The sequence below is a fragment of the Telopea speciosissima genome, chromosome 5 (genome assembly GCF_018873765.1).
Source record: "Telopea speciosissima isolate NSW1024214 ecotype Mountain lineage chromosome 5, Tspe_v1, whole genome shotgun sequence".
Taxonomy (NCBI): domain Eukaryota; kingdom Viridiplantae; phylum Streptophyta; class Magnoliopsida; order Proteales; family Proteaceae; genus Telopea; species Telopea speciosissima.
This window is the reverse complement of record NC_057920.1, coordinates 40,711,294-40,725,057: the sequence shown is the minus strand read 5'-3', so window position 1 is coordinate 40,725,057 and position 13,764 is coordinate 40,711,294. Positions and strand designations below refer to the sequence as shown.

Genomic DNA, 13,764 nt, shown 5'->3' with positions numbered 1-13,764 from the left:
TGCTGAATGGTAACACCTTGGAAGAAAATCAGCGTTGTTCTATACCGCTGAAACTTCATAGGAATGAGGATAAGGTATGGTGCGATGTGATTCCTATGCACCTCACTGATGTTTTGTTTGACAGACCATAGATGTATAACAATGACGTCATGGTCGGTGGAAGGAAAAATCAGTGTGTATTCAAGTTCAAGGGAGTTCACACCGTCTTCCATCCAATCAATGTACCAGCTGAGTTGCGCTAACGAAGAGCCTTGAGAACCAACCAAAAGAGCACCAGTGATGCGAAGGTGCTGACTGTACCACACAAGGAGCTGCTAGCTGTTCACCCGTTCCTCAGAAGGAATTCCTGCACACCAGCCATGATACGGGAATGGTATTGACCCTTGTTATGAGGGAGGTTACTCCTCAACCTGAGGTAACATTTTCTCCACCCATCAAAGAGTTACTTTCTGACTTTTTTGATGTGGTTCTTAATGAGCTACCAGATGAGTTACCGCCTATGAGGGAAATCCAACATGCCATTGATTTGGTACCCGGTTCGGTGCTACCAAATTTACCAGCTTATTGCCTCAGTCCTACGGAGCATAATGAGCTCAAACGGCAAGTTAATGAGCTTCTTCAAAAGGGTTTTATTGTGGAGAGTTTAAGCCATAGTTGTTAAAGAGCATAGGCAAACCACCGATTGAGGGGGTTAAAAACCAAGTCGACACCAACAAGGCGACAAGGTGCCATCTAGGCAACCAAGGCGACACCAGAAATCAAGGCGAGAGAAAGGTGCCTGGACGCCTAGGCGACGCCCTGACAGCTATGAGTTTAAGCCCATGTGTTGTACCATCCTTGCTTACTCAAAAGAAGGATGGTTCGTGGCGGAAGTGTGTGGACAGCAGGACGATAACTAAAATAACTGTTAAGTACCGGTTCCTTGTTCTACGGCTTGATGACATGTTAGACATGCTGTCTGGGGCAAAGGATCTTCTCTAAATTTGATCTTAGGAGCAGTTATCATCAGATTCGTCTCTGCCCAAGAGACAAAAGGAAGACCGCCTTCAAAACCAAGGATGGCCTATGAGTGGATAGTCATTCCCTTTGGCTTGACGAATGCACCTAGTACCTTAATGCGAGTTATGACTCAGATACTTCGTCCTTTTATTGGTCGATTCATGATTGTTTATTTTGACGATACTTTGGTGTACAGAAAAAACCAAGATGGCATTGACCAACTTAAACATGTCTTGAGAGTTCTTCGTCAAGAGAAATTATGCTTAAACCTCAAGAAGTGTTCTTTCATGCTGCCCAAGGTGGTATTTCTTGGCTTTATTGTCACGGCCAAGGGGGTGAAAGCTGATCCGGAGAAGATTAAAAGCATCAAAGATTGGCCGGTACCTAAGACACTCACTGAAGTTCGAAGTTTCCATGGGTTGACTTCATTCTACAGGAGATTTATTCAAAATTTCAGTGCTGTTATGGCTCCTATTAATGAATGTATGAAGTCTAGTAAGCGAAAATTTGAATGGACAGCAGCAGCAACAAAGGCCTTCCACCTTATCAAGAAGAAGATGACAAAAGCACCAGTCTTACGCCTACCACATTTTGACCGAGTATTTGAGGTTGCAACGGATGCCTCACATATCGGCTTAAGCGGTGTATTAATGCAATGAGGGCACCCAATCGCTTTTCCTAGCAAAAAATTAAATGATGCCAAGAAGCGCTACTCGACTTATGATCTTGAGCTGTATGCAGTTGTTCAAGTGTTACGACATTGGCACCACTATCTTATTGGTAAAGAATTTATTCTTTACAGTTTACACTGACCAAGAAGCGCTGAAACATCTTCACTCTCAAATGTCGATTAGCAACAGGCATGCCAAGTGGGTAGCCTATCTACAGGAGTTCGTATTTACGCTGAAATACAAGGCTGGTAAAGAGGACATGGTGGCTGATGCATTGAGCCGCATGGTTCTCACCCTCAATACCATTTCTGCCCATGCATTTAGTATTGAGAAATATGAGGAGAGTATGCTGCCGCTAAAGACTTTAGTATGATCTACGATGAGTTGCAGCGGGGAGGACAGCATCCTAAATATTCTGTCCATGATGGTTACTTGTTCTTGGGAACACGCCTATGCATTCCCAACTCTTCCCTACAACATCACATCATAAGGGAATTACATGAAAGAGGCTTGGGAGGACATTTTGGGAAGGATAAGACCATTATTCAGGTGACGGATCGTTATTATTGGCCACACATAGCAAAAGATGTTGATCATGTGATCAAACTGAGCTGGGTATGTCAGCTTGCAAAGGGAGGAAAGCAAAATACAGGTTTATACTCTCCCTTACCTGTCTCTCATGCACCATGAGTTGATATTAGCATGGACTTTGTCCTTGGACTGCCGCCTACTAGAGAACGGTATGATTCCATTATGCTTCTTGTTGATCGCTTCTCTAAAATGGCTCACTTTTTGCCATGCCGCAAAACCTTTGATGCTTATCAAATTGCCAAGCTGTTCTTCAAACAAGTGGTGCAAATTCATGGCCTGCCCAACAGTATTGTATCCGACTGTGATGTTAAATTTATGAGTTACTTTTGAAAAACTTTGTGGCTGAGAACAAACACAAAGCTCCAGTTCTCCACATCTTTTCATCCACAAACTGACAGGCAAACAGAAGTGGTTAATCGGAGTTTGGGAAACTTATTGAGGTGCTTGGTTTGTGATTATGAGAAGACATGGTCATCCATACTTGATATAGCCGAGTTTGCTTAAAACAGCTCCGTGAATCGAACGACAGGTCACACCCTTTTGAGATAATACTTGGAGTTCAACCTCGATGGCCTATAGACCTTGTTCCACTGCAACCACATGCACGTATCAGCATTGAAGCTGATGAGTTTCTACGCCATATCACGGAGGTGAGGTCTAGGCCATTCAACTAAATCGGTTTTCTACCAACATTCCAGGGGCCTCCTTCGAGAACATGGCATTTGTCGCCATCATCTGAGAATTTGAAGATGAAGAAACCATTATCCAAAAGGTATGTTTGAAACCGACCACAAGTTTTCCATTGCTTCATTCGGGAAGACTTTACTATTGGGAAGGGGGGCAGTTGCCCATGAAGTGCCCAACAAGGCAGTTATCCCATGTCTTCGCTTCATGAACCAGAAGGTCAGCTTCATAGTGGGCTACTTTGGATCCACCGATGATGATGGGAGGGACAACTTGAAGGGGGAAACCTTCACGAAGGGAAGACGACGGCTGGCTAAAAAGGGATGACCAAGGCAAACCCCCGGGAGGTGGGGAGGGGGAATGGGTGGAGTAAGGGACCCTTGGGGGTGGTGGCACCATCCCAGGATGGCCGGACATGGGAGAGAGGGTCAGGTTGAAGAACGTGAAGGTTTTCAGAAGTAGAGAAAGCTTATAATTTTATATTATAAGTTCTTTTTACTAAAATGCAATACAAAAAAGTTGGAAAACATCCATTTCAAATCTTATCATGTTGTTTTCCCAAAATAGTGATGGTATCTTTGATCATTGATACTCTTGGCATTCATGGAGGACTCCACCCCCCTCATATGGCTGGATTTTTTCCCTCACAAAATCATGTTCAGATGTGTCTTTCAGTGATGTCCAACAGAAATATGCCAAATACCAGAAAATATAAACAAATCTATGTATAATAATTACTTTTCAGGAAAATAATTTATGTTGAAAAAGAACAGATGGTAAGTGCAAATTTTTTAACTTTAAAAAATTAATGGGTGACTCCTAAGAAGATTATTTTGGATTAACCCAGGGTTCCTTTCTCTTGATAGTGAGGAGATTATAACCTTTACATATTGATTATTTAGAGGACGGAGAATTTGTTAAGACTTCTTCATGCAATGGGTTGTGGTCTTCAAGGGGTTTCTTCGGAAGGGGTTACTTGAAGGATGTTCAACAGCCAGAATTTCGCTCGAGTTGGTTTCTGAAAGATTAGTTGCCAGAATGTATTTGTAATTCTTTGGTGTCTTACACAATTGCACATTTCTCTTTCTTTTTCTTTCTTAATAAAATTTCTTCTCACTTGCCTATTAAACCAATCAAAAGAAGAAATTAATGGAAGATAACACACAAGATAGAGAATCTCCTGTACACAATCAAGTACTTGGGAGTTGGGATAAGTTTCATTGGAGTTACAAATTACATTTATCCACAAAGCTGTCTTAAGACATCAGATGAAGAAAAAACTATGTATCATTTTTGCATTGATTGGCCAAAGAGGATCCATGTAGCCAACCCGATTTAATTGGGATAAGGTTGGGTTGAGTTGAGTTGTATGAAGTTAAATTTATGAATAAAAAAATTAAATGTAGTAGGGAAAATAATAAAATTACCACCCAACTTTGCAAACATAAAATACTCCACAATAGAATGAATCCATATAATTAAGTATTGTACATCTATAGATTTCAGTACCACAGGAAACACAATATGCTTTTACAAAGATGAGGGAATTCCAATGTCCACAGAAAGAAATTTAAGCAAAAAAAGAGAAAAAGAAGGGCATTACATAGCATCAAGTTTCTTGTCATGATAACAGAATTTTTTTCAGGTGATGAGCCCGATGGCATATAACTAAGGTAAGTTATCAAAGGAGAAATCAGAGAAATTTATAAGGTCTAACAGATATAGACCGTAATGACAAGCAACAAATGGTAATACACTGTTGCTCAGGATTATGAGCCAACTGCAGAAAGAACCCACCACAAATTATTACAACAGTCCCTATTTCAAGGCAAAAGAAAAATCAGAAGTAGTGGATCTTACAGCTGCAATTGATGCATAAGTCCGATGATCTTCAAATACAACCTTCAATGAGGACATGTTGATAACGGGCAACTGAAGTCTGAACACCTCAAATGTCTTTCCCATTTTCTAAATTAGCATAAAATCCAAGAAAGACTGTTAATGATCTGCAGAATTGTTTCAATAGTGAAAATATTCATAACATTAAAAGGTTGACCATCAAAGTAGAAAACTATTAATCCAAGAGATGCTTTATGCGCAAGACAGAGAAAGATAGTGTCAGTCTCTTTTACCCTTTTCTTTAGATGCTTTATCCGCAAGACAGAGAAAGATAGTTTCAATTTTTTTTCTTTTTGAATGGTTGGGGGCAATAATAGAAAGAAAACAAGTGCAACCTCATACAGGATTTGTAGACCTAGAAACCACTCCATCTCTGAGCTAAATGGAATATAAACTCCTCTCTTTCTATTAGAGGAATGGGAGGCAGTCTCTTTGTATTTATATTCCACTTGGATCGGAGGGACTTCATGTTTTACATTGTACAACTAAGGGTGGGTGGTACTGTGGTAGGGAGCTTGCTCTGTTCCCAGTCCCCTCTGTTCGATCAGTTGAGAGAAACAATATACAAGTACAGGGGTGCCACTTAAGCTTGATCAGTCACTACTGCTGCAACTGGACATGTTTGTAAGGACTTGTAACAAAACAAGATAAAAAGCATTTATTAGGAATATATTGATGTAATTAGAACCATAGATATCAGGGCGACAAGGCGACCATGGCATTGGAGAGGGTCCAAAATCAAGGCGGCAAGGCGCCCAAGGTGACCAAGGAGCCTGGACACCTAGGCGACGCCTTGATAACTATGATTGGAACCATAATAGGTAATTCTCCATCTCGGATAACACCATAACCTATCAAAATCAAAGATGGGGGCCTCATGTTTTGGGCTTGAATGGTGGTCGAAATCAATGATGTGGACCATGTGGTTTACAATGGTGAATAGCTTACTTGAAAATGGAGATCCTGAACAGATCTCTCTTGAGACAGAGACATATATTGCCAAGGTTCTGGCCATGTGACGTAGCAGAAAGGTGTCTTGCCACATGACCATTGGCACTCTGCATCCACGATGCAACGTGAGGTTAGGGGCAACCTCATGCTCTAATGTGAGGCCAACAGCATTGGGGTTTTGCTGTGGGTCATATGTTAAGAGGATTTTTGTCTTTCAATAAATAAGGTGTAATATGCTTATTCTTAGGGTGTTCAGTCTTTTGGTTGCTAAACAGTATAAAGGCTAACTGGAGGCAAGCTCAGGTTACTCCTCTAAGCCAACAACAACTACTCAGCCTTATCCTAACAAAGTGGGTCTGACATGGATCCTTGGCCTCCAATCAGCCCTATTCGAGGTCATACTTGATACAAGGCCTAAACTATGAAGAGAGCTGCCTTAAATGTTGATTTCAGCAGTCACCGAGAGAGGGGTGAATCAGTGACACAGGTCACACAATACTTTTCCTACAATTGGGGGATCACACACATTGTGCCGGCAGTCTCACAACCATACAACCACAAGCTGCACTGCGTTGTGATGGAGAGTCACCATTCATTTACCACCCAGCACAACATCATTCACATTGCAACAAGACCAAATTCGTGCAAATCAGAACTTCTGGGAAAGTTATGGCACATCCAGTGATGCTATTATTCTGTGACAGGAAAATTTTTTTTTTTTTTTTTTTTTTTTTTGGATGAATAAAAAATTCATTACCAAAGGAAAGAAGGGAGGGAGAACAAACAACCCATGAACCCATTAAAAAACCCTGCTTTTACAAGGGGGAAGGCGATGGCCTGAAAAAGGGGAAGAACCCCAAGCAAACACAAAAGACCAAAAGGGGGTGGCGGCTGGCGCACATCCGGGAGGCAGCCGAATCGCAACTCAACGAACAGACCCAACTAAAGAAAGTGAACGAACCATGAGAGTAGAAGCTGTGTAAAAAGCAGGGTAGACCTCACTAACAGAAGTAGTTGTCTCGGCATAGGATATGACTACGAATATCCATACTTAAGAAGCAAAAGTTTCTCATTGCTGGGCAAGGAAAAGTCCTGGTGGGGCTGCATTTTGGGATAAGGAGGGGAACTTCTGTCAAGCCGGTGGTAGACATGAAAGGGGGTGGGGGAGGGGCAATAGAGTGCCGGACGGGGATAGAGGTTGACCCACTGCGAGCACAGAGAGGGGTAGGGGCAGCATCAGGAAGGGAGAGGAGAGAAGGGTGGCAGAGGGGAGTAGCACGCAAATGGCCCTGGGCTATTTCAGAAGGGGAAGGCTGGCTAGAGATTAGAGACAGATGGGCTACAGCGGGGTGGGACTGCAGGGCTAGGGCTGGAGAAAAATGGGAAAGCAGAGGACAGGCATGGTTGGCCTCATAGCAGCAGCTAGAAGGGGTCCAAGGGCTGGACCTAGTGGATGAGCCAGATTTAAGGTTTGCATTATTTGAAAAACTCGATTTGCAAAGAGCAAGATTTGACTGATCGAGAACAAGGCTGGGCCCCATCATAGAGGGGAGAGGAGTGGGAAGAAGAGGGGGGAGGGGAGAGGAGCAGACAAAGGTTACGTTACCGACAAGAGGGGCAGAAGGACTAGAGCCAGGAAGGCACTTCGCAGACAGAAGCTGCAACAGAGAAGCGTGGGGGTTCTGGCAAGGTACAACAACCAGAAAGGGGGGCAAGGAGGGTTTATTCCGCAGGGAGAAGCTGCCAAAGGGGCCACAACATCCTCGGGAACGACGTCTTCTCGCAGGTAGGAAAAACGAGTAGATTTGTTAGTCCCTTCCTCTCTTTGAACCGATGGTAGGGACGATTGTCCAGTGAGACAGTCAGACGGAGAGCCCGATGCTGGTTTCTCACATATTCTCCAAGGAGAGCGACGTCCCAAGGAGCAAGAGGGACCAAAGTTGCAGCGGCTAAGAGGCGGAGTCTCAAGAGCAGTGTTGAGGTCGCCATCTCAGGTTGCAGAGCTGAGGATCTGATGTTACCAGAGCTCCCAATTAGGTTATTAACCAGCTGTAGGGACTGACAATTCGGAGAGTGCCCTATTGGAGAACCCGATGCCGGCTTTTCTCGAACCCGTTCTCTTCTCCGCCTGCCATGACTAGGGGAATGGAACCCAGAAGAAGGGTTAGTGACATGGAAAGGAGGTGGAGCAGGAGTGGGTAAGATGAGGGGTGGTGGTTCTTGGCCACAAGGATGGCAGAGGAATTGGGAGCCAAAGGGTCATCCTGAGCAGCATCATCGGGAAGAATGGGAGAGCATAGATTGGAGTCGTGGCCGAAGAGATTGCAAACCAGGCAGTGGGGAGGGGTCCGTTCATGCGCAACTTCTTGTTGGAATGAGAAATTCTCACCTTCATGAACCGTGATGGATGTTGGCAAGGGTTCGACCGCAGAGACCTCAACATAGGCGAGGCGGTCCTTCCTCTTGGTTCTAGCATAGTAGGGAGGGGTCCCAAAGATAGAACCAACATTGCTGAGGCCTTCAGTGCACCAGAAGTAGAGGGGGAGTCCTGGTAGCAAGATCCACAGGGGTATGGTATTTAGCTAAACACGATGCAGATGGAGTTGTCGGTTCCATTGACAAAGAAATATAGGTTTCCGTCTAACTTGCCATGGTCTTCCTTCCAAAGCACGTAGTGTATCATGTTGATCAGAGAACTTGAAGATGAAGAATCCGTTATGCATCAGGTAGATCTCTATATTTCCTTGTAATCTCCATTGTTTACTGAGGGAGAGCTTGACGATATGGAATGGTGGTCGACTTCCAATGAAGTGGCTAATCAAAGAGTTGAGCCAGAGTCTGGCCTTATCATCCAGTAACCCAGGTGGGCAATGAGCTACTTTAGAGCTTCCAACAAGTGTAGGGGCGACAAAGCGAAGAGGGACGCCTTCCCAAGAGGACACAGGGGCTTAGCTGAACAGAGCACTCCAGATCGAGCCAAACTAGGGAGGGATACGGGAAGGCGGTGGGGGCAAGAGGTAGAGAAGGCAGTTGGGGAGAGGGGGACTTGGGTGTTGATGGCACTACCCCACTACCCCAGGGGAGCCAGCCATGGTGGCCGGCGGTCACAGGGGCTGGGTAGGCACAAACCTCATCTAATGGGATGATTCAGCTTCCCTATCAAAAAATCATGGGAAAATTGCAGATACCTAATGTTTTAACGAATTGTAACTTAGGTACCTGACGTTTTATAGATTGAGTTTGAGGTACCTAAACCAGATTATAACTAACCTAATTACTCAATTTTTTTCTTTTTTCCAATTTTACCCTTAAAATAAACTTAATGGGACCCACCACATCACCATCCCTTCTTCTTGTTCTTCTTCTTCCTCCTCCTCCTCCTCTGCAACCCCACTAGCCCCACCACCTGCTGCAACCCAACCCCGCGGCTACCCCCTCTGCAACCCAACTCCACCAATTCAATTGCAAACATGATAAACATGGCATATCAATGTGTTTACCCAAAAAAAAGAAGTATATCAATGCAGTACCAATAAGGTTCCAATTGAGAAACATAAAAATCATAATTGAAGTTCTTCCCAGGCACAAATTGAGATTAGCAATTGCGCGGCAGCACAGGTATCTGTGTCATTATCACAAACCAATCATGCTATATATGTAGCCTCAAGGTTTACTCGGGACAAGACTGACCTCCATCAATGTCAGTTTGGATTGGATTTGAATTGACAAAAACTTTAAAAAATGAGATGGAGAAGAAGCATAGATTTTTTAACTTTTTTCCATTCAAAAGTTTTGTAAATCTATCTATACAAGAGGTAAGTTTCTGTAATCATTTGTACTTTAGATTTTCATCCAAAATAGGTTTTATCAGGACCAGGGTTAATCAAAATCGGAGTAAATCAATTCCAATTTGAATAGACTGGTTCAATAGATTTTCCTAGCTTAGATATGTCTTTAGTGTTGTGCAGCTTCCCTTTTACAATCTCAATTCATCACGGTCTGCTTATAGGACTATATCATTTAAGCCTCATGCTTTGATGTTTATACAATAATTGCAGCCCAGGTGCAATGTAGCGTACACTTGCGAGGAAGCAGGGGTTGGGGGTTGGGGGTTGGGGTTGGGGTTGGGGAAGGAACCTCTAGGAGGGGGAGGGTGGGGTGTGGTGGTGGGGTTAGGTTGCAGGAGGGGTAGGAGCGGGTGGGGTTGGGTTGCAGCAGGTGGTGGGGCTAGTGGGGTTGCAGAGGAGGAGGAGGAGGAAGAGGAAGAGGAAGCAGAAGAAGGGACGGTGATAGGGTGAGTCCCATGATTAAGTTTATTTCAAGGGTAAAATTGGAAAAAAAAGAAAAAATTGAGTAATTAGGTTAGTGATAATCTGGTTTAGGTACCTCAAACACAATATATGAAACGTCGAGTACTTAAGTTACAATTTGTTAAAACATTAGGTACCCTGGGTGCCATTTAGATCACCAGTACCTGCGTAGAAGAAGAGAAGAAAAGAGGGGAGAAAAGATATGCTGATCGATTTGATTATTTAGATCTGACTCATAAGTTTTATTCCTCTATAGTTGACAAGATTTTATTTTTATTTAAAATGGTGGATTTATGTCATTTAGCCTGAAATTCTGGTTACCTGGTAGATTCACTTCTTAAGGAATCTTCACATTGAACTCTCTTCTATGAAAGGGAATCTCATCCATAACCTTGTATCTTTTTTTTTTAAACAATATAATCGGTTTTTATAAATAGAATTAAAAAGACAAGTAAAAGAGAGCAAACTATCACCTCAACAATTTGAAAAAAGTCCCTCAGGAATAACTCTTGTGTCAAGACAGACTGATGACTACATGCCAGGATTTCCAACATATGCTTGACCGCCACATCAAATATCCCAAGGAAAGCATACCACCTGATCAAAGATAGAATCTATACAATTAAGAATAGGGGAAGAGGTGGTATATCCAAACATATTTCATTAGGGAGTTCAGGTAACATACTTCCCAATATGAAAATGAACATGATCTTTGATGAAGCTCCATGAATTTCCCTTGTAAACAGAGAGAGCACTTCTGTATGTTCGAATTGCATGTTTTCTCTGAGATGGCAAGCATACAAAGAACTGCTTCAAATGGCTGACAGCATTGTAAGTACCAAAAACAAGATTTGAAATAAAAGATAACAGATACCTGGTCAGATAAATAGTAACGGTTACCCGCTAGAACAAGATGAAACCCAAATTTACGCAACATCGGAGGACTGGAAAACAAGTAGCAGTAAGATGCCTGCTCAAGCATTACTGCGGCATGTAAAGAAGGTTCCTAAGGGGGGGAGGGGGAAATTGTCAGGAGCTTACAATACAAACTTACTTTGTATTCTTTAATGTATTCTTTCCTGGGAATTAGGCATTACCTCATTGGAAATTCGGAAATAGACACCAGCAGCTTCTTTATACTGGTCCTTGGCCTTAAGCATTTCAACCCACCAAAGCCCACACCTCGTAGCATTTCTCTGACCAATTGACCCAATTTTCTGCATACACATCATTTTAATTTAATATATATAAGAAATGTTGATTCATGAATGCCATGCGATTAGCTGAATTTAAACCCAATCAATGCCCACAGATTCACTAAATTTAAACTCCATAGCATATGACTTCTGTGAGGGCGGACCTTGGTGCAACAGTAAGGTTGCTCCATTGCAACCTGGTGGTCGCAGGTTCGAGTCGCGAAACAGCCTCTCCATGAAGCTGGGGTAAGGCTGCATACATTATGATCCACCCCAGACCCTGCAGTAGCGAGAGCCTCGTGCACTGGGTACGCCCTTTAGTGTATGACTTCTCTAACTAAATTACATGAAATAAGCAAAGGTATCCGAGTAGCAGCAAAATCAGTTTTAACTTCGATTTCTAAGAGACGAAACTTAACTAGTCAAGTAAGATGAGAAAAATACATACACCTCTAGATTTATAAGAAACGAGAATTAACCAGTAGAGTAAATATATATACATATGTTAGAACCGTAGGGGTATTTTAGACCCTTTTTTCTTATGTCTTATGTTTTTATGTTTTTATTATGTGGGCTTTAGTCCCACATTGCTTATTTGTACTTTTATTCTCTATTCTCAGTCGTATAAAAAAGAGCTTGGGATGATCATTATTCATCCAAGCCTTACTCTAATTCTAAGTTTGTTAACATGGTATCAGAGCAGGTTTTGAATTAGGGTCTTCTACCTACTATTTTCATCTCTCTCTCTCTCTCTCTCTCTCTCGATCTCGATCTCGATCTCCTCTTCTCTTCTCTCTTTTCTTCTTTTGTTTTCTATTCTTCAATAGGGCAGCACTGATGAGGTGATCCATAGATCCAGCTGCTGCCCTTTCTCACCTCATTCCATGATTACATAAGTTTCCATATCCACAACACCTTGGCTGCGATATTTGAAGCTTCCCATATTTGATTGATTCCACCTCAACTCTAAGGATTCAATCTCCCTTATTGAAGATCAAGAACTGCAGCAAGTTCCTTTGTTGATTTTTTTATCTAAGATCTGCCTTGAAGACCCCCTAGATCGATTTCTCCAAAAACAGGGTTTTGCAAAATACCCTGACAAATATCGATCTAGGGGCTGCTGTCCTCTTTTGGGGCTGATATTTGGAGGGGTTCTTTGTCTCTTCTAGACACACACTCGAGCCAAGTTTCAGCTCAATCCAGTGCTGTTTTTGCAGGTTTCTCTCCCTACATCGATCTCAACAAAATCAGGGTTTTTTTCAAACCCCTGAAAAAATCGATATCAGTATTTTGAAGATCTGTTGGTGCTGGTTTTTTGAAGGTTGGTTCTCCCTTTATAATGACATATCTGCCCCAAATTTGAGCCTAAACTATTCAGTTTTTGGGCCTATTCTTCCCTATATCGATTTCAGCCTAGCAGGATTTTTTTCAAAACCCTGAAAAAATCGATATAGGGGCCACACTTGTCTGCTGCTGCTGATTTTTGGAGACACATCTTGTGACATTGAAAGGGGATTCTCCTCCAATTTTCAGCCTTTAATTTGGAGGATATCTTGTGTTTCTTGTTACCACAACCTTCTTTGCGATTTGATTTGTTCTGCTGCACTTATGGCTGAATCTGAAATTTCTAATGGAACTTCTACTGACAATGGGTATAGTAGGAATGATACCCGTGATCTTCTCCCTAATCCTATCAAACTGGATGGGAGCCTTGGACGCCATGACGGTGTCGCCTTGTTTTTTCACCCTCTAAAACGCCATGGTCGCCTTCCCGCCTTGATAACTATGGGCACCGCTTAGGTGCCGCCTAAGCGCTTAGGGACGACCTCAAATGCCTTGGATCGCTTAGTGCCTTGACAACTATGTTCCTAAGGAAGTGTTTGGTTCAGTTATTCTGAAGATTTAGATTCTACGGAATCATGATTCTTACTTTAAAATATCGTTTGGTTAATTTTGAAAATGATTCTACGGAATTAATGTAATTCTACATTTTAACGTAAAATTGATTCGTTGAGGAATTCACCTCAGGAGGTGAATTCCAAAAAGAAACACACATTTGAGGTACTTCGTATATAAAGGGGATTGTTGGGTGATTCTGACACTAATTCCAAAATACAATTCTTGGAGAGGGGAAGGGGCACTGGGAAAGCTCACCACCAATCTTGCTCATGGCCGTGAAATCCACCTGCAACCAAGATTGTAGGTGAAAAAGGTATAATCTCTCTAATTCACAATTATTTTTATGATTTGACTGCAATGCTAGGATCTTGCTATATGATGCATGATTTTGTTTTCAACCTATTAAACATGTTGTATGAGTTAAGGTTATTCTTCTAGACTTGCACTGGGATCCTTTTTTTTTAAGTTTTAAACTACTATTTTTGCTCGCTCTTCTCTGGAGTTGTGTTCTTATTTCAAACGCATCTGTTGTTGCAGCAAGGAGGCAGCAACGGAATCTCTGAT

The 13,764-nt window shown here is 42.4% G+C and overlaps 1 protein-coding gene across 2 annotated transcripts in view; it reads right to left on the bottom strand.

The window, feature by feature from the left end:
- LOC122661608 (trafficking protein particle complex subunit 8) overlaps nt 1-13,764 on the bottom strand; it is a 92,640-nt gene that overhangs the window by 60,098 nt on the left and 18,778 nt on the right. For both annotated transcript variants that reach the window (XM_043857061.1, XM_043857062.1), the window contains exons 12-16: nt 11,203-11,322; nt 10,980-11,111; nt 10,791-10,888; nt 10,579-10,702; nt 4,806-4,913 (exon numbers count right to left, since the gene is read on the bottom strand). In XM_043857061.1, the coding sequence (XP_043712996.1) occupies nt 4,806-4,913; nt 10,579-10,702; nt 10,791-10,888; nt 10,980-11,111; nt 11,203-11,322 (582 nt within the window). The remainder of the gene's footprint in view (nt 1-4,805; nt 4,914-10,578; nt 10,703-10,790; nt 10,889-10,979; nt 11,112-11,202; nt 11,323-13,764) is intronic.